General features: G+C 38.4%; 1 protein-coding gene across 2 annotated transcripts in view; it reads right to left on the bottom strand.

The window, feature by feature from the left end:
* Positions 1-85: 85 nt before the first annotated feature.
* The window catches only part of LOC109153030 (calcium-transporting ATPase 3, endoplasmic reticulum-type), a 30,028-nt gene continuing 9,560 nt past the window's right edge, over positions 86-20,553 (bottom strand). Inside the window, exons 13-34 of one of the 2 annotated variants that reach the window (XM_019300755.1) lie at positions 17,480-17,581; positions 16,523-16,581; positions 16,214-16,358; positions 15,597-15,704; positions 14,232-14,384; positions 14,012-14,116; positions 13,642-13,838; positions 13,390-13,501; positions 12,667-12,765; positions 12,439-12,584; positions 12,211-12,268; positions 10,740-10,832; positions 9,707-9,757; positions 9,492-9,623; positions 8,984-9,085; positions 8,666-8,720; positions 7,741-7,826; positions 7,066-7,214; positions 6,088-6,193; positions 5,934-5,987; positions 909-954; positions 86-518 (exon numbers count right to left, since the gene is read on the bottom strand). In XM_019300755.1, the coding sequence (XP_019156300.1) occupies positions 451-518; positions 909-954; positions 5,934-5,987; positions 6,088-6,193; positions 7,066-7,214; positions 7,741-7,826; positions 8,666-8,720; positions 8,984-9,085; positions 9,492-9,623; positions 9,707-9,757; positions 10,740-10,832; positions 12,211-12,268; positions 12,439-12,584; positions 12,667-12,765; positions 13,390-13,501; positions 13,642-13,838; positions 14,012-14,116; positions 14,232-14,384; positions 15,597-15,704; positions 16,214-16,358; positions 16,523-16,581; positions 17,480-17,581 (2,226 nt within the window). In that variant the 3' untranslated portion in view covers positions 86-450. Of the gene's footprint in view, positions 519-908; positions 955-1,075; positions 1,098-5,907; positions 5,988-6,087; positions 6,194-7,065; positions 7,215-7,740; positions 7,827-8,665; positions 8,721-8,983; positions 9,086-9,491; positions 9,624-9,706; positions 9,758-10,739; positions 10,833-12,210; positions 12,269-12,438; positions 12,585-12,666; positions 12,766-13,389; positions 13,502-13,641; positions 13,839-14,011; positions 14,117-14,231; positions 14,385-15,596; positions 15,705-16,213; positions 16,359-16,522; positions 16,582-17,479; positions 17,582-20,553 lie in introns of those variants that run through there. The other variant, XM_019300756.1, reaches the window with a different exon arrangement.

Below are 20,553 nucleotides of genomic sequence, written 5' to 3'. Positions count from 1 at the left end.
TTGATCCTATATTAATGTTTATATTTCTTGAATTAGCAACAATATATTGGTATCCTGAATCACACCAGATAATAGTACAAAATTGGAAAAAAAAAAATTAATTTAGAAAACCCCTTTAAAATATAATTACAAAAATCTCCACATAAGTGATTACAACGAAGCCACAAGAATTAAGTGTTACAACGGAGCCAAATTATAAATATAATCAACAGCTATTTGTGCTTTTCTATGTATAATCAAAAGAGCCAATGCCAATAATCCCCCTCCAAAAAAAAAAAAAAAAAAAAATCATGTTAGCAAATACTCGTCTGGGATTAGGTAGTGTGAACTGTGAAGTTCTCTTTTATCACCTCCAAGGATATTGAGAACCAAATATATATGTATTCCAACTTTGTGCAAAAACATCAAATCTGCGCTCCCATGTAAATTTTCATTGTCCGCAAAATCCAGTCACTTGTCACGCACTTCTCTTTTCGGGAGCATATCTGGTCGTCTGAACCTAAACTTGAATCTCATGCCTAGATACATACACCAAAAAATGAATGAGTAATCCAGACCAAGCAGTTTCGGAGAAAAAAAAAAACAGGGGTATTATCATCCTTATTTTCACTAATATTAGATTCGATTTACAAAAAAGAACGTGACGTGATGCTTCAAAGCCTAGATTCTCCTTTTAAGTTGCGAACTTTTTGAATACTATAAATGAGGCAATAGTTTCCTCCTAGCCCTAGTTTCGGGTAATGAGGCACAATATTTGATGAACGAGCATATTAGACAAAAATATTACCAAAAGCACCGTACTGAGTGAAATTCAGTAACAAGTGAAATGCAAAGTAGAGCTGGAAGAAGATTTGTAGAAGTATTGAAAATGAAATTATCGGTGACATGGTTTAGATTAAGTTCATTACCTGAATTCCTAGAGAAGAATTTCAGTATCTCATCAATAATTATTACCTGCATCAGATAAATATTATAAGCAGTGAAGAAATAGAAAACAAAGGATAAATAGTTGCAACTGATGAACTGAATTTTTACTATGAAATATAGCAAGTCTTTGCTAATTGTGCCTGAACTCTCGAAATATTGATTATTATAATTGTTATAGAATATTGGGAGAATATTCTCTGTGATTGACTATCCCATATTTTAGGGATCTAAATATCTGCTTACCATATCAGTTAGACTCTTCTTATATTTAAGGAGTAGTTGACTAGCTCTATAGACACACAGAATAAGAGAGAGCTACAGAGGTAACTCACTGCTTTAACATGGTAACAGAGCCAGGGCAATAAAAAAAAAATTTTTCCGGCGTCTCCTGTTCTCACCGCCGGTCCACCGCCACTCGCCGTCGTCCGGCGACCTTGCCGGGAAATTTTCAGGCCAAGACGACCTGCGCGTGACCCTCACGCGCCACAAACAGCCGCCGCCGCCGCCGCCACGTGCCGCCGCGTGAGGGCTCTCCGGCGACCGGAAATTTTTCCGGCCGGTCTTTCCAGGGTCGCCTGAGTTCGGGGATCTCGGTTCCGGGCTCAGTTTGGACCAGTTTTGCGTCGGTCTTTTCGATTCTACAGTCAGGTTTTTTCGTTACCATTCGGCTCCGTTTTTTTTTTGTGTTTTCTGCTCTGTTTGTGATCCTAAATTTGTGGGTATGGCTGGGAATACGTCTGTGGTTGTCACTGATATAGTTCCTGTTAATTCTAAAATCACGGATTGTAAGCTTAATGACTCTAATTACTTGGAATGGATTCACGCCATTAAGCTTTATCTTACTAGTTTGGATAAAAGTGACCACTTGTCTAAACCTTTGGCTGACCAAGATTCTACTTGGGTACGGGATGATGCCCGTTTGTTCCTACAAATTCGTAATTCCATTGATGAGGGTATTGTTGGGTTCATTAGTCATTGTGCCTCTGTTAAAGAGTTGATGGAGTATTTGGAATACTTATACGCTGGGAAAGGGAATATTACTCGTGTTTATGATGTTTGTAAGTCCTTTTTCCGTGCTGAAAAACATGATTTGTCTCTCCCTACATACTTTATGGAATTTAAGAAGACTTATGAGGCACTTAATCAGCTTATGCCATTCACCGCTGACATTAAAGAGCAGCAAAACCAACGTGAACAATTGGCTGTTCTGAGTTTTTTGGCAGGTCTCCCTTCTGAGTTTGACACGGCGAGGTCTGCAATTCTTAGTAGCTCTGCCATCCCTTCTCTTGCTAATGTTTTTCCACGTCTGAGTCGGTCGGTGCAATCGCAACCAAGTGTGCCTGAGGCTACCATCCCATCCAACAATGCTCTCGTTGGCCGTCATCCTCGCAGTGGGAATGGAAAAAATTCCCAGGGATACACTTCTGGTGGTATTGTGTGTCACTATTGCCATAAGCCTGGTCACATAAAACGGGACTGTAGGAGATGGTTGAGGGAGCGAGGAAATCCGACTGCTAATGCTGCATCCACACCTGAGGCATCTTCCAAGTTGATCACTGTATCTGCCGACGAGTTTGCCAAGTTCTCTCAGTATCAAGAATCTTTAAAGCGTTCATCCTCTTCAGTCACTGCTATTGCTGACTCAGGTAATGCAACTACGTGCCTTCTCTCATCCTCCTCCAAGTGGGTCATAGACTCGGGTGCCACGGATCATATGACAGGTAACTCTAGTTTGTTTTCCACGCTTTCTTCTCGCCCACTTAGTTCCCCCGTTACCTTAGCAGATGGTTCTGCCTCTCATGTTCTTGGGTCCGGTTTCATTACGCCCATCCCTTCGCTCCCCTTGTCTTCTGTCTTGCATCTACCTAATTTTTCATTCAACTTAATTCCGGTCAGCCAACTTACCCGTACTTTAAACTGTTCTGTTACGTTCTTCCCTGATTATTGTCTGTTTCAGGATCTTTTGACGAAGAGGGTTATTGGTAAGGGGCGCGAGTCTGGGGGCCTCTACGTTCTTGACGCCACGAAGCGGGAGCCGGTTGCTTGTTCGGGTGTTGTCACTCCAATAGAAGCTCATTGTCGTCTGGGGCATCCTTCCCTACCCTTGTTGAAGAAATTGTGTCCGCAGTTTTCAAGTTTGTCTTCTTTACATTGTGAGTCGTGTCAGTTGTCCAAGCACCATCGTGTGCCTTTGAGTCCTAGGGTTTACAAACGAGCTTCTTTTCCGTTTGAGTTAGTGCATTCTGATATTTGGGGTCCGTGTTCTGTGACCTCTAAACTCGGTTTTAAATATTTTGTTACGTTTGTTGATGATTTTTCTCGAATCACATGGTTATACCTACTGAAGTCTCGTTCTGAACTTTTTGAGGTGTTTTGTGGATTCTGCGTTGAAATTAAGACTCAATTTAATGTTCCTGTCAAAATCTTACGTAGTGACAATGCTAAAGAATATTTTTCGCTCCCTTTTGTCTCTTATATGCGTCAGAATGGTATGTTACATAAGTCCTCTTGTGTTGATACACCTTCTCAAAATGGGGTCGCTGAGCGCAAAAATCGGCATCTGCTTGAAACTGCAAGAGCCTTGATGTTTCAAATGGGGGTTCCCAAGCAGTTTTGGGCTGATGCCGTTTCCACAGCCTGTTTCTTGATCAATCGGATGCCCTCTGCGGTCTTGGGTGGGAAAACACCTTTCCACACTCTGTTTCCTTCAAAACCTTTGTTCCATGTTGACCCGCGTATATTTGGCTGTGTATGCTTCGTTCGGGATGTCCGTCCCCATGTCACCAAGTTAGATCCCAAGTCTTTGAAGTGTGTGTTTCTTGGATATTCCCGTGTGCAAAAAGGGTATAGGTGTTACTCTCCTGAACTTCGAAGGTTTCTTGTTTCCATTGATGTTGCCTTTCATGAGGACGTCCCTTTCTTTCCTTCACCTCCAGAGGTTGTTCGTAAGGGGGAGGAGGAAGATATATTGATGTATACGGTCACGGCGTCTGTTCCTACCCCTCCTGTCTTACATGTGTATTCTCGTCGACCTCGGCCTGACACACTCGTACCGGCACCGCCTCCCGCTCCCCTTCCAGATTCGGCTCCATGCCCTGACACCACCTCTGTGTCATCTGATCCAGTCTTGGTTGATGAACGTCCGATTGCTACCCGGAAAGGTAAACGTAGTTGTACTTATCCTATATCCTCTGTTGCATCATATGATAGGCTGTCACCTGTCTCGTGTTCTTTCATTGCTTCCCTTGATTCTATATCCATTCCTAAGACTGTTAGGGACGCCTTGTCCCATCCTGGGTGGCGAAATGCCATGCTTGAAGAGATGAACGCTTTGGATCACAACGGTACTTGGGAGTTGGTCACTATGCCTGCAGGTAAAAGACCTATTGGTTGTAAATGGGTGTTTACTGTCAAAGTCAATTCTGATGGGTCTGTGGCTCGATTGAAAGCCCGTCTTGTGGCTAAAGGATATGCCCAAACTTATGGAGTTGATTATTCTGACACCTTTTCACCTGTGGCTAAGCTTACTTCTGTTAGGTTACTCATCTCAATGGCTGCCATTCATGATTGGCCTTTGCATCAGCTTGATATCAAGAACGCATTTTTGCATGGGGATCTTCATGAAGAGGTGTACATGGAGCAACCTCCTGGGTTTGTTGCTCAGGGGGAGTCTGGGAAAGTATGTCGTCTTCGGCGATCGTTGTATGGGCTGAAACAAAGTCCACGTGCATGGTTTGGCAAGTTTAGTCAGGTTGTTGAGAATTTTGGGATGGTGAAAGGCAAATCGGATCATTCCATGTTCTACAAGTGGTCCAAAACAGGTATCATCTGGTTGGTGGTTTATGTAGATGACATTGTCATTACAGGGAACGACACCGAAGGGATTTTGTCTCTCAAGTCATTTCTTCATAGTCAATTCCAAACAAAAGATTTGGGACCACTGAAGTATTTCCTGGGTATCGAAGTTATGAGGAGCAAAACAGGCATATTACTATCTCAACGAAAATATGTTATTGACTTACTCTCTGAAACAGGAAAACTAGGGACTAAACCATGCAATACTCCCATGATACCGAACTTGCAATTGACAAAGGAGGGGGAATTGTTTGAAGATCCTGAGAGGTATAGGAGATTGGTTGGGAAGCTAAATTACTTGACCGTAACCCGTCCAGATATTGCATACCCGGTTAGCGTTTTGAGTCAGTACATGTCATCTCCGACTATTGATCACTGGGCAGCTGTAGAGCACATCTTGAGTTACTTAAAGGAAGCCCCGGGACACGGAATCTTGTATAAGAATCATGGTCACACTCGGATTGAGTGTTTTACTGATGCAGATTGGGCAGGTTCCAAAGAGGATCGTAGATCAACCACTGGATATTGTGTTTTCTTTAGAGGTAATCTGGTTTCCTGGAAAAGTAAGAAGCAGAGTGTAGTATCTCGTTCGAGTGCAGAGTCTGAATATAGAGCGATGGCACAATCAACAAGTGAAGTGATGTGGATACACAACCTTTTGTATGAGTCTGGTTTCAAAGCTCCAATTCCTGCAAAGCTATGGTGTGATAACCAAGCTGCTCTTCATATTACATCAAACCCGGTGTTCCATGAACGAACTAAGCACATAGAAATTGACTGTCATTTTGTACGTGAGAAGATACAACAAGGGTTAATCTCCACAGGATTTGTGAAGACAGGAGAACAACTTGGGGACTTATTCACGAAGGCCCTTACTGGAACCAGAGTTAGTTATTTGTGTAACAAGTTGGGCATGATCAATATCTTTGCTCCAACTTGAGGGAGAGTGTTATAGAATATTGGGAGAATATTCTCTGTGATTGACTATCCCATATTTTAGGGATCTAAATATCTGCTTACCATATCAATTCAGACTCTTCTTATATTTAAGGAGTAGTTGACTAGCTCTATAGACACACAGAATAAGAGAGAGCTATAGAGGTAACTCACTGCTTTAACAATAATGAAGTAATGATTTTGAAGAGACTTACAGGAAATGAAAGATATAACACAACAGTCCACTCTGCCCAACTAAGTGGTGTCACCTACATCACATATAGATTACGATCCATAAACAGATGTCAAACTGAAATATAAGACTGAATGAACAATCAAAGAACTTGCAAGAAAAAGATCCCAACTTACAGAGAAAAGAACGGATAATGGCTGCACATACAGAATGAGTACATGAAGCAGCATCGTCAGTATAATTGAACCAACAAGCCAAAAATTACTCCACGGGGGGATGACACTAAAATAGATAAAGAAAATAGTGAATTACTTTTTAAATAAACAAAAACAAAACCAAAAACAAAAATGTATGTAATCCCAAACATATGTAATCCCATATGTTTATATGTAGTATTGTAAAAATCGGCCTACGAGGCCGCCTAGGGGCCCCTAGGTCGAGGCGATTTCAGCCCTAGGCAGATTTTAGTTGGGCGGCCGACTAGGCGCCCAACTCCGCCGAGTGGTTTTTTTTGCCTGCTCGGTTGCTCCTCTTCTATATTCCTCCAGCCATGTACTCAACTAACCATCTAACATATGTAGCTGACTAGTTTGTGGGATTATAATAGTCTAACAACTCACATCCCTAAGTGAGAAAAGTAGATACGATATACTCGAATTACTCGACCACCTAGGAGGCGCCTAGGCGCTCTAGGCGCTAGGCACCAGGCACCCTCGGGCGCCCAACTAGCGCCTAGCGTCTTCTACAACATTGATCATATGCAGGACGGTGATAGGAGACAAGAGGCTTAGGGGCAGTAGGAAAAAGGTTACAGTGAATGCAGATCAGAAACATCAATGTGTTCCCATGGTTCAAACTGAAGTGCTATATCTAGAAAGGATAACAGTAACAAAGTTTTCAATTAGATTTCCTCCTACAAAGTAATTTGTTATAGAACATTTCCTAAGCAAGATATTATGAAGGCAACTCATGATTTGGGTGTTGTACAGAGCAAGAATGATTTGTCTCATGTTTGACCTATTAACTGTCCAATGAAGCTATTGATCAATTTGACTTCTATACAATGACACAATGATCTTGTTATAGTTTCTATGAACACAAGGGAAAATTGGAAAAATTAGAAGTCAAATTGAATTTTAGTGTTGAGTACTCACAGCAGGGATTGATTTTCACTGAGATTATTCAGTGCATTAAACATCTCAACAACAACAAGCACTGTCATTGCAATAGTTGATGGCTGCCGATCACTGAATATGCTGCAAGGATAGGTAGTTTCCCTTGTTGAACAACTGTCAAAATTCATCTGCAATTATACCATGAAAAATTGACATTTATAAAATATGATTCATGGACATCCAGATAGCCTTCATACTGAAAGGAGTAACAGCATACTTAGTAATAAAATGCATGCCCAACAAGAAAATTATGTGAGACTTTAGAGGGGTTAAGAGCCTCAATCCAGATTTTGTGTCATGCCCTACTCTAAATTTTGAATTAGTATAATTTGTGTTAGAATAATGAACATTCTGCGATAATATAATGTATTTTATGAGTTAGAATAATGTACTTTATGTGTTAGAATAATGATATTTCTGGGATAAGATAATATATTTTATGAGTTAGAATAATGTATAATGTACTTTATGTGTTAGAATAATGAAATTTCTGAGATAAGATAATGTATTTTATGAATTAGAATAATGTACTTTGTGTTAGAATATTGTATTTTATGAGTTAGAATAATGTACTTTATGTATTTTTTGGACCGTGGTCCACACAATAATGACTGAACAAACACCTTTAACCATCTTGACTGCTGTAAAACTTACCAATTCACTGTATGGGAGTTTAGGCCCATTATCATAATAAATAAACCACCAAATGAATCCTGCTACAGTGGCTAGCCCAACATATGCTGCATAAATCGAAATTTCAATTGATAAGCACCAAAAAAAAAAAAAAAAAACAGACAACTAACCACATCAAAACAGGTCAATTGTTATTACAAGAGGCATGGCATTTGTATTACAAAACAGTGAAAAGGTTGTGAGAATCATTCATTTTCTATTTTCTACATTTTGGTTTTGCCTTGTATAAATTTTACACATTTTAGCTTCATTAAAAAGAGTACGGATATTTTCAAAAAAAAAAAAGAGTGGATCATTTGACCACAGAGCACAACAGCAAAGAAAAACAGAAAAATCAGCATCCAACTAGTAGTTGATTTTTGGGAATAATCACCAAGCAATAATAAAAATAAGTAACAAGTGGACTGGAGTCGTGGAGACTCTAGAAATCATTAGGAAAGTAGTTATATGAGACTTTATTAAGAAAATGATGAAATTTTATAACATTAAAGCTTTAAAATGGCATTTAATTTTTCATGTAATTTTATCATTCAAGCCTCTTGCCCCAATATATAATTTATCTCCCTCTCTTGTAAGATCTTTTAATTGAATGATGAAATTACATGTTAGTCATATATTTATTAAATGGTGGAATAACATAATTTTAAAATGACTAATTGTGGCAAGCAAATGAAAGCCAAGGATGCAATGTAGCAATGCCATAATAGTCAAAGACTAAAAGTGGAATTTGCTCCAATTGCTAGTTCATACTTCCATTTAAAATCAACCTTTATGGCTTTATTAAAGAATATGCTGAAATTTTAAAAATAGGGTAAACACACTGTTTGACCACTAACCAAATTATATAAAGCACAGGGTATAAAGTACGCAAAGGCACCCATGTTACCTCCAATAACTAGATATCGGAAGAACAGCCACCCAGTAACAACTGCTTCATTAACCTGTCATTGTAACAGGTTCACGGGTGAAACATTGGCAGACTATCCTCAAAAGAGAAGGGTTAAAATTTCACGCTCATAAGACAGGTTACAGATCAACTTATTTCAATAAAATAAATTAGTAAAACAAAGTCAAGCCTTTTTAAAGTTATAATGTAATAAAAATATTTCTAAAAAGCAGAAGTAAAAGCAGAAATATAGCAAAGATGAAAGAGGCCAAAACAGCAATGTTAAATCAAGTCCTGGTACACTAAGAAGGGGGATACCTTGCGAGGTTTAGTCTTCATAACATCCGAGTCTTGTTTATTGAACCCAATGGCAGTGGCAGGCAAACCATCAGTAACCAAATTTACCCACAGCAACTGGACCTGTAAATTAACACAATACTTTCTTATACATCCAAGCAGCATAGTTACCCACAACAATAGCAAGTCAATTGGCATAACTTATTCCATTAAAAAGTCTAAAATCATTAAAAGTGAAGTTGAAAACAGAAAATTAGAACTAGTCAAGCCTATGAAGGGTGCCAATTCAGTGCCTAATATCTCCTAGGGTTCATAGGAGAAAGATGTAGTCATGTAGCAAGTTAGGAACATTTCCTCTGTTTTCAAAGAGGTGGTTCAAGGTTAGAATTCATAACCTAACAGTGAATGGTTATTGGTTAATCAGTTGGTTAGTAAAACAATTTCTTTGATACGTAATAATTATGGTAACTACAACAAATTGGTTGTAACTAAACACGGAAGAAAACATCAGCTGCAAAGAAAGACTCACTGGCGCAAGTGTGTCAGGTATTCCAAGCATAGCTGCCACAAAAATGCAGACTACTTCACCAATGTTTGAAGATATCATGTATCTGATGAATTGCCTTGTGTTGTTAAATATAGCCCTCCCCTCAGCAACAGCCTGCTTAGAGTAGAAAAATTACTGTGACACAACAGAATATATGATAGAAACCTTCCAGCTTTACAAGCATATATAAAGTTTACCGCAACAATTGAGGCAAAATTGTCATCTGCCAAAACCATATCTGAAGCACTCTGAAAGTTCATAGCATAGCATAGAATGTAAGTAAAAATGTTTGAACAAAATCACAACATAGCCAAATCATAAAAATGCAGAAGATTATCAATAAGTAAGAAGGGAAAAACAGACAAATGTCATCTTTATAATAAGGGTAGGCAGGATAGTCTTTACTGCTATTTATTTATGTATGTATATTCTTCTATCAATTTAGGAAAATCGCATAGAATATCTGAATATGTTGATAATAGAGCCTGCCTTGACATTGGCAACTAGTTCAGACTGTCTTGACAACCTTTCAAATGAACTCTATGCAACTGGACTGAGTGGACTCTGTCAAAATATTTATATAAACAGGAAAGTTCACTTTTAGTGCTGTTTTAGCTTTTCCAAGAATACAACCATAAAGTCCAATGACTTGAGGTTGAAAAGAGTTTATACTTAAGCCTCTGAAGTGATGAGGTACTGATAGCTAGGCAGTATTAATGTACTCCAGACAGCATGGCCCTGTCTTATAACCAGGACATGCAGATATTTATCAAACCCATAAATAATTACGGCAATACATCTCTTACATTACATCCAAAAATTCATTTGAATTATAATCCAATAATTCAAATCTACATAGAATTCCAGTTGCACACAACACATGAAGGGTATTTGAGTATTTGTCTAAAATATGTAGCTTAGAAAGTAACAAAGCATATATAGTAGTACCTAGTAAGTCAAAGGTTATCCACTTCGTACTAAAAAAAAAAAAAAAAAAGGTTATCCACTTTAATTATAATGACCGGAACCACTATTATAATGCCCCTCTTGAAAAGTACCACAACACTGGGAAAATTTCTTCTTGTGCTGCACATAAGGCCACCTCAATGGACTACCAATTAAATAAGGACTATGCTCAGGCCTATGTTCTTTGGAATGCTAGGCATCAATGTTCATTCTCAGCTTTTCATATGCATCACTTGAGATAAGATGCTCTAAAAGAAGGAATACCTTTGCAACAGCTGTTCCTGATCCCATGGCAACCCCAATGTCTGCTTTCTTGAGTGCAGGTGCATCATTGACTCCATCTCCAGTCATTGCAACCTTAAGAAAAGAATTAAAGTGAAGAATTCATTCCTTTCAAGATACTAAAGAATAAAACCCACACAAAGAGATAATAAGCCAATGTCACATGCATGGAACTGAAAGCACTAATAGCTGGAGTACCTTTCATATAATTATTTTCATTTTTCAAATGGGAAAAGTTACTAAGAATGACCAAAATAGTGAAATCAATCAAAAAGGCCACAAATAATTTAGCCAATATTTAACAGCACACAAGATGACACTAGCCTTGAAGAGCAGATTGCCTCATCCAAACTAGTCTACGTGCAGGTGGGCAGTCAAGCTCTAAAGAAGACTAGAAGATGCGGATTAACATTCTCCAGTAACAGGACAATAGAATTATCCAGAAAATTTGAAATTTTAAATGTTTGAAGCTTTTGAGTACTATACCTCAAAGTTATTCGTCATTTTTAGTTTTAGAAGCAGCTCATTAATTTTCATAGCAGTTTAGTTTTTAAAGTCGGGTAATTTGGTAGATGCTTAGCAGCATTTTTCCAGCAGCTTCCACCTTAGGTCTGATAGTAAGATATTTTAGTAGTTTTCAAGTTATTGAAGTCCTACTTGTCCAACAAGTCAAGTAATAGGTAGTTTCCCGAATTTGAATCTCAATCCTAAAATTTGAAGATTAGTTTTGGCAAGTTCAGAATTATGAATAATTGATAACCTTTTACAAAGTTGAATTATGATTTATGAATTTAATGATCTACTGATCTAGTTATATCTTTGAGTTCTTGAGATCCATTTCCTGTTTACCTGTTTTTGGGGTGGGGGGTTATGCCTGAAGAATCCTACATTGAATACCAAGATTATTCTTCTTCCTCAACTACCTCAATTAAGTGCACATTTGGCTTTCTGCAAACTTCTCTTACATCAACAACACACCAAGCAAGAAGAGGTTTGGTTCTTAGAAATGCAGCAATATTCATTGTTTTAAGGCGGTTCACTGCCATTGGCTCACTCAAGCATAGAGTAATAATCTATAATAAGCTATAGTTTAAGAGGTAGCCAAAAGGTATATCCATAATATTCTACTAGTAACCCAACAGGTTAGCTCAAGTGGCAAATGAGCTCTCTTTGTGGGGGTGAATTCCGAGATAACCCGGGTTCGATTCTCACAAGTGACGATTCCCTTTGGGCCAGCTTCTGTGCCTCTCGAAGCGAACCGGGTGGACCTGGACCATTAAACGGACAGAGAAAGACCCGGACCACAATGTGTGGTTGACACCAAAAAAAAAAATAATATTCTACTAGAAGACAAAATGCAAAGCAACTCTGGAAGCAGCAATATCTACAGTATATTTTCAGTGTAAAAAATAATCAGCATCAACCTGACAATAGAAATATGCATAACACCTACCACTTCATTTTGATTTTGTAAGGCTTCAACTAGCATCCTTTTATGAGATGGTTCAACCCTAACAAAGAAAAGCACATATCATCAACTGCAGGAAGTATCCTTATATCATCCTAATTTCTTGGATAAAGGATGCCTACTTTATGTCCAGTAAAGGAAAAAGAAATTTTCAGCACTAAAGGTCTAACATCTCATGAAAAAAGAAAAATAATCAGAAAGGGGAGAGCTCACCTGGATAGAAGTGTCATTCTTTGCAATGCCACTACCTTCTGTGATGCTGGAAGTTCTTCAAACTCAGTAGCAGTATAAGAAAGTCCATCAAAATCTCCCAAGTGATCAAAGGCACCAATCTTCTGGCACAATGATTCAGCTGTGGCCTAAAAGTATAATTCAAATTGAGCAATTATCATAAACAAGTCCAACTAATAATATTCAAGAAATGGCAGACCATTGGGTTACCTTGTTATCTCCAGTGACAACTATTACACGTATCCCAGCTGTTATACATGAAAGGATGGCATTTCTTACTTCCTCCCTTGGTGGATCAAGCATTCCCACCTTTGAATTGTTGAAAGGGATAAACATAAGAAACAAAAGAGACATCAATAACGAAAACATAACTTTAAAGCATTACATATCACTGCAAGATTAATAATAAATCATCCCTCATTTAGAGAATTAAATAATAGTACAAAATATAACATTGACATGCAGTTTAGTGTTAGAAGCCAAACATTAAGCCATTCATGAGTTATAAAATTTCTAGTGCAGGGTACAAAGAGAACCCCACTATTCAAATAAATATATATCTACCAAAAACCTTGTAGCCCGGTGGCAAATGTGGAATGCCTGTGACTCAAGGTAGGAAGACTTATTTTCAATCAACATTTTCTATTCAAATATATATATATATATATATATATATATATATATATATATATATATATATATATATATACCAAAAACCTTGCAGTCCGGCGGCAAATGCGGAATGCCTGTGACTCAAGGTAGGAAGACTTATGTTGATATGTTCAATCAACATTCCCTTTAGTATCAAAAAATAAATGAATATATGGAGTACAAATCTTCAGCCAAGGTGAGTGAGTACATTCTGTAAATCATTATGATTGGAGCTCATATTAAGTACTGATTAAATTGTTTTCTACAGAAGAGACAGCATACCAATCCAAGAAATGTGAGGTCTTTTTCATCATCGAATGAGAGAGATTGTTGGCCTATAGGCATCCTTTTCAAGGCTAGAGCAAGGCATCTTAGAGTTTCTTTTCCTGCAAAACTGAAACAAAAAAAATGATCTGCATCTCCAAACAAGACAAGGAGACAATCCAAATGCCAACTTGCATAGGGAATATGCAAATCTAATATATCTAGAAGGATGTGCAATAGCATTTAAAGTCTAAAGTGAATAAGCCTAACCTGTCAAATCTTGATTCTAACTGGGCTTTCATATTTGCGGTAAGAGGAATAGTAGAACCATCATCATTGCACAGAATACTGGTGCATCTAGAAAGTATGCTTTCTGGTGCACCTTTAGAAAACATAATGGCCATCTGCTTCCTGCTGCAAAGTACACTCATCATTTTACGGTCCCGAGAAAAATCCAAGGAGGATACCTGAAAGCCATCAGATTTTTAGTCAAAAGTTTGCAAATATATGCTATATGGCCTAGAAAAGAAATACAGTTTTCTAAGCTATACTTTTTATTAAAAAATAAATTAAAATAAACCGATACAAAAAATAAAATAAAATAAAAATAAAAAACCATTATAAAGAGAAACACACAAACCTTTTTAAATTGGCTCTCCCAATAACGGTTGCAATAGGAAGCACGTTCATGCTTGCTTAGCATATCTAGTGCAGATGGCATAGAATCAAAACCAGGAAGACCAATCTGACAGCAATTAATTAGAGAAGTAATATGGTCAGTTCTGTCATTATTTACAACTATCAAAATATATATACTGAAAACTTAAAGGTAATTCTCTAATTCTAAGGTCAATACTAACCTTTTCAGCCAACACACGAAGAGCAACTTCAGTTGACTCACCAATCTTCTCATAAGCCTTCTTGTCAGGATTGTATCGTAAGACAGACTCATTGCAAAGAGCTGAACACATTGCAATATGGAGGAGGCAAGGAGATTGTGCAGGAATCTCAAGCTGTAATATAGTAAAATATAAGGATGCAGCAATAATTGAAAAATCAGAAGGAGACACTGACAAATTGCCAGCAACTAATACTTTTTCAATAGTATGTACTTTTTAAGACAACCAAACATTAATGTGTATTTTATATGTTTATATACTAAATACGACCAAAACCCCATCTGATTTTTCTGTTTGGAACAAATGCTTAAGCAATTGCTGACTACAAACAACGAAAAAAAAAAATCAAAGATTGCCAATCATATCTAAACTCATTCCAAGATCTTGAGAGCTCATTGGTTATGCAACTATAGGATTTAGGCCCAGTTTTGATAATCAGCTTAAAATAAACACTTTTAATGTAAGCTCCTTTCAATAAGCTCAAAACAACTGATAATAGTTTGCCATTTTAACTGCATTCAAAGTGTTTTTCGACTTATTTCAGTAAGCTCCTTGAAATAGCTTATGAAAATAAGCTCAAAACAACTTTCCATAGAACCACATGTTCTTTTATAGGCCTCTGCAAGCACAGTAGAAAATCGGCATAAATGCATGCAACAATAGATCAGCTGAAAATAAGCTCCTCCTAACATAGCTTCATTTACAAAATTTCTATTTTCAAGTTTCAACCATGTCTTAGGCGTTCATTAAAAACAAAGAGGTCTTGAAATTTTAATGTGTCACCTCTTCCTAAAGGAGAGAGTTCACAGGAGTGCAGGACACCTATAAGCCAAATTCAAATGAAATAGTATGTTTAATAGAGGTTCCTCACAAACTCCATTTACCAATCTACTGGCTTTACATGCCCGCAATATATTATACATATTATATAGAACAATTTCTGGCAAATACAGAAAATCATGATGATAAGGGTCAATCTCACAGCCACAGCTAACTTGAAAGAAAGAATCTAGAAGTGTCCTATCATCAAATACTTAGCTAGTATCTACTCTTTAAAACTCCTACAAAAACAGAATACTTTAAGGGTCAAAATTTTTCAACAAATTAGATGTTAAGAACCAAGGTTTATGAGCAACTAAATAACCTTTATTTTCAGATATAGCATAGTATAACATAAAAAAAGATATAAATAAATAAAAAGAAATGTTGTATGCCAGAAATTTATTCCAAATATTGTGATGTTATGTTCTGACTTACATGAGAAGTCAATTTCAGCAAAATTAAATTGTTTTATAGGAAAGATAATAGAACTAACAATAAAAGCACCTGGACACCTGTGCTGCCAAAAATAAATCCCTCGGGAGCATATGTTGTGCCACTAACGCAGTACTCAACAGCATCTGGACCATGACTCACAGAGTGAAGCACACAAATCTGGAAAGGCAAAATAACATATCAATGACACCCCACAATCTAACCTCACATAGAGATCCCTTCTAAATTTTTTCAAGCCATATTAAAATGCATGAAAAGGAATAGCACAGGACATTAGCATCAGTCTCATTATAGAACTGAGGGAAAATGACTCAATGCAACATATTCAAATAAACGTAAAAGATTAGGAAATATTAAACAAAACCACAGAGGCCCATAATAACACAGCATTTCTAAGGCTCACCGATACCCTTTCGGACAAACACCATCAATAAAAACACATAATACCACAGACCGAATGGCTCCTACAAACACATCCAATAAACTACTTGGAGCAGAGTGCAAGGTGATGACAAAATGCCTATGATTCACAAGGTTATCACATTTGGCACAGACATCATGTTAGACATCAAAAGAATCAGATAAGAAATGTCTGATTGGAAGAGACCACATAAGAGACAAGCTTTTAACATCATGAAAGAATGTCTAATAATTCATAAGGTTTTCACCTTTGACACAGACATCATGTTTGTAGTCAAAGTGCCAGTCTTGTCACTGCAAATCACAGTTGTGCAGCCTAAGGTTTCTACTGATGGTAGGGACCTGACAATAGCATTTAACCGAGCCATTCTTTTTGTTCCAAGAGCCAGACAGCTGTACAAATTGAAGAAAGCAACATTGAGTATTCAATATGAAAACAAGAAGCCCTATGCAAGTGATACATGAGGAGGATGCTAAGAGTTTCAGATGAGTCTTTTGTTATTTTCCAACACAGCAACACCATTTCACAATATCTGAAACAGGAGTTCAATGCTCACGTTGTAACAACTGCAGGAAGCCCTTCAGGAATTGCAGCAACAGCAAGTGCAACCGCAATCTAAACAAGCAAAAGAAATATCAACATTACAATTACTTATAAACATTAAGGTAAGAGGTCCAAATAAAATACATGCAAATGTTAGAATTCGCCTCAAAAGAAAGATGTTCTATCCTTTTACCCATTACTTAGAAAAGTTGAGCCACTAACTAGTTCTGGTACAGGATACTAATACTATACAAAATGGTAACGAAAGAATATTTAGAACATGAAAACCATGTGTCAAAGATAACCACCATTAAAACCCAGCTTCTTTCACATCAAATGTCACCTCAAAACAGATTCATTATCCTAACTTCCATCTCCGGGCACCAATGCCATCAGGATAGAATATTTTGGAATCATTTATGGCGGCAGATTCAACAAGATGGCAACATTCCAATCTCTCCCCGGTTAGCAATTGTTTGCACCATATACACACTTTTCATGTTTTTCACTTATATATTTGGATTTTAAGTATCGGTCTAATATTAGGGAATTTAAATTTAGAAATAGTTCAGAGATGAGTCCATATTTTACATATAACTAAGGCCTCAATGTATAGTAATTATTAAAGGCTTATGTGTAAAATTATGGTTATTGCACTAATTTAATGTCAATATTGAATGTAGGATTTAATTTGGAATGAGGGATCTAATTGGGAATATATGTTGCATTCAATTGACATAATTAATAATAACAAGACTAGGGAAAGAATTGAACTAGTAAATAAGGTTCCATAGGTGAAATTAGAAGCCATAGGTGCGATTTTCCCATAACTTTATTTGCTAGTTTCTAGTTGAGTTTTTTCTTAAATCTTTTAGTAGTTTCTTTTATTATTAGTTTCCACTGTAATTATCACCGTAATTACAGTATAACATAGTGAAGTGCACTACATTGATAAACCTAATTCACATACCTTAAAGTAATGTATTGCACCTCGTAGGAAGCCACCATGGGCAGGATCACCAAAATGACCAATGTTTACAACCCAAACCAATACACAAATACCTGCAATGACCTAAACCCCCAAAATAAATTAAGAGTTCAGGATATAAAAAATAAAAAATTTACTAGAGCATCAGGTGAATAAAATGGATAGATATCACACTTATACCTTATGAAGCCATTTCAAAATAATAAAACTCCGCAATTAATCTCATTTAGTTGAGTAGCATATTTATCTAAATTTTATCGAGGGAAACAAAAAGAAAAAGAAAAAGAAATAGCATGGTAATGTAATACCAATGTCATCTTTACTTTAACTTAACTTCAGAAGTGTGAATAAGTATCATCAAGGGCACTACATTGAAAACTTTAGGCCTATTAGTACACATGCAGGCAGTGACTCTTCGTCAACTCCCAGACGACTGCCTAATAATTCCTATAATGGTATCCGTGTCAGGTTGATTAGAGTAAAAAGCCTAAATGCCTCTTTCACTAGTTACTGGTTCTTGAGAAATTTAGAAAGACGGAGTGAGGTCCATTGACTTCTGTTAAGCTCTAAAGTGAAGTGTGTATATTGCACTGTGAAACATTAACACTGTGTCGAGAACAAAGAAAGCCTCCGCTTATATACAAGGCAATGGATACTCCTAACCACTCATTTCGAAATTCAAATGGGTAGTTAGGAGGATCCCTCTAACAACCTACTAACACTCCCCCTCAAGTTGGAGCATAGATATCAAACATGCCCAACTTGTTACATATATATGAAACCCGATTCTTACACAACCCTTTCGTGAATATGTCAGCCAGTTGATCACCGCTCCGAACATGTGTAAGTGATATTAGTCCTTGCTCCACTTTTTCCCGTATAAAATGGCAGTCCACTTCAATATGCTTCGTCCGCTCGTGAAAGACCGGATTATTTGCGATGTGTATGGCAGCACAGTTATCACACCACAAATCTACCGGTAACTTAACTTCAACACCCACTTCTTTTAGAATGTTACGCACCCAGACTATTTCGCTCGCCACATGAGCCATAGCCCGGTATTCTGATTCAGCACTCGAGCGCGACACCACATTCTGCTTCTTACTCTTCCACGAGACCAAGTTGCCTCCTACAAACACACAATAACCTGTCATAGACTTCCTGTCACCTGGTGACCCAGCCCAGTCTGCATCGGAGAACGCCTCAACACGCATGTACCCGTGGTCAGCATAAAGAATTCCTTTTCCAGGAGCACCTTTCAAATATTTCACAATCCGAACCGCCGCTTCCCAGTGAGTCTGGGTCGGTGCACTCATGAACTGACTAACCACACTCACTGGAAACGCAATATCTGGACGGGTGATCGTGAGATAGTTCAGTTTTCCCACTAACCTCCTGTACCTCTCCGGGTCTTCAAACGGCTCCCCTTCTCCTGCCAATAACTTCACACCTTGATCCATGGGTGTATCACACGGTTTTGCCCCAAGCAGCCCCGTGTCCCCAAGCAAGTCCAACACATATTTCCTCTGTGAGAGGAATATGCCCTTCTTAGAGCGCGCAACTTCAATTCCCAGAAAATACTTCAACACCCCCAGGTCTTTAGTATGAAACTCAGAGCCGAGAAAGGACTTGAGTGCCTCGATCCCACTCGTATCACTGCCTGTAATTACAATATCATCTACGTATACTATCAACAAAACACACCCATAGTTAGTATGTTTGTAAAAGACAGTATGATCATATGCACTTCTCTGCATTCCAAACTCAACGACCGCCTTGCTAAACCGCCCAAACCACACACGCGGAGACTGCTTCAGCCCATATAACGACTTCTTCAGCTTGCACACCTTCCCAGACTCCCCCTGAGCAACAAACCCTGGTGGTTGCTCCATATAAACTTCCTCACGCAAGTAGCCATGTAAGAAAGCATTCTTCACATCAAGCTGATGCAGGGGCCAACGACTCGAGGCTGCCAAAGAGATAAATATCCGTACAGATGTTAACTTGGCCACTGGAGAGAACGTCTCAGTATAATCTATACCATACGTCTGGGCGTACCCCTTGGCTACCAAGCGTGCTTTGAGCCTAGCCACAGACCCATCCGGGTTCATTTTCACCACATACACCCATTTACATCCAATAGCAACCTTACCAGGGGGAAGCTGCACCAGATCCCAGGTCTGGTTCTCCTCAAGGGCGTTTATCTCCTCTACCATCGCACGCCTCCAACCGTCATGGGACATAGCCTGACTCAGAGATTTTGGAACAGGGATAGATTCTAACTGGGACACAAAAGCACGTGAAGACGCCGATAAATTGGTATATGACACAAAGGCCGGAACGGGACGAACACAACGACGCGTACCTTTTCGAACAGCGATAGGAACATCTTGGTCTGTCGACGAAGATTCTGGTAAGGGAGGATTTACTGGTGGAACCGGTGGGGCTGCAAGCGCATCAACTTCTCTGGGCCGCCTGTGATAAACCTGCGTAACAGGAGGCCTAGACTCCACTCCTACGGAGTCCGGGATAGTAACAACATATGTCAGAAACTCATCTGTCTCGGAACTACAACCAGACGAACTAGGGGACTCTTCACTGAACAAAGTATTCTCGAAGAACGAGACATCTGCAGAAACCAAGTATCGCCCCAAATCCGGGGAGTAACATCGATACCCTTTTTGAGTACTTGAATATCCCAGGAAGATACACTTTAATGACTTAGGATCAAGTTTCCCTCTTTGAGGACGAACATCCTGGACAAAACACGTACACCCAAACACTTTAGGAGGAAGGGAGAACAACGGTTTGGACGGATAGATGAAACGACAAGGACTCTGACCCCCAAGGACCCTTGTAGGTAGGCGGTTTATTAAGAAACACGCCGTATGAACAGCATCTGCCCAGTAAGCCCTAGCAACCTCCAACAGATGACGGTTCTTACGTTCTGCCACACCGTTCTGTTGGGGAGTGCTGACACAAGAGGACTGATGTACCATCCCATTCTGACTCATATAACTCGAGAAGGAACGAGAAAAATACTCAGTCCCATTATC

Source organism: Ipomoea nil, unplaced genomic scaffold (genome assembly GCF_001879475.1).
Source record: "Ipomoea nil cultivar Tokyo-kokei standard unplaced genomic scaffold, Asagao_1.1 scaffold2480, whole genome shotgun sequence".
In the NCBI taxonomy this organism is placed as follows: domain Eukaryota; kingdom Viridiplantae; phylum Streptophyta; class Magnoliopsida; order Solanales; family Convolvulaceae; genus Ipomoea; species Ipomoea nil.
Note: the sequence above shows the minus strand (reverse complement) of the source record. Positions and strands in the feature narration are given on the sequence as shown.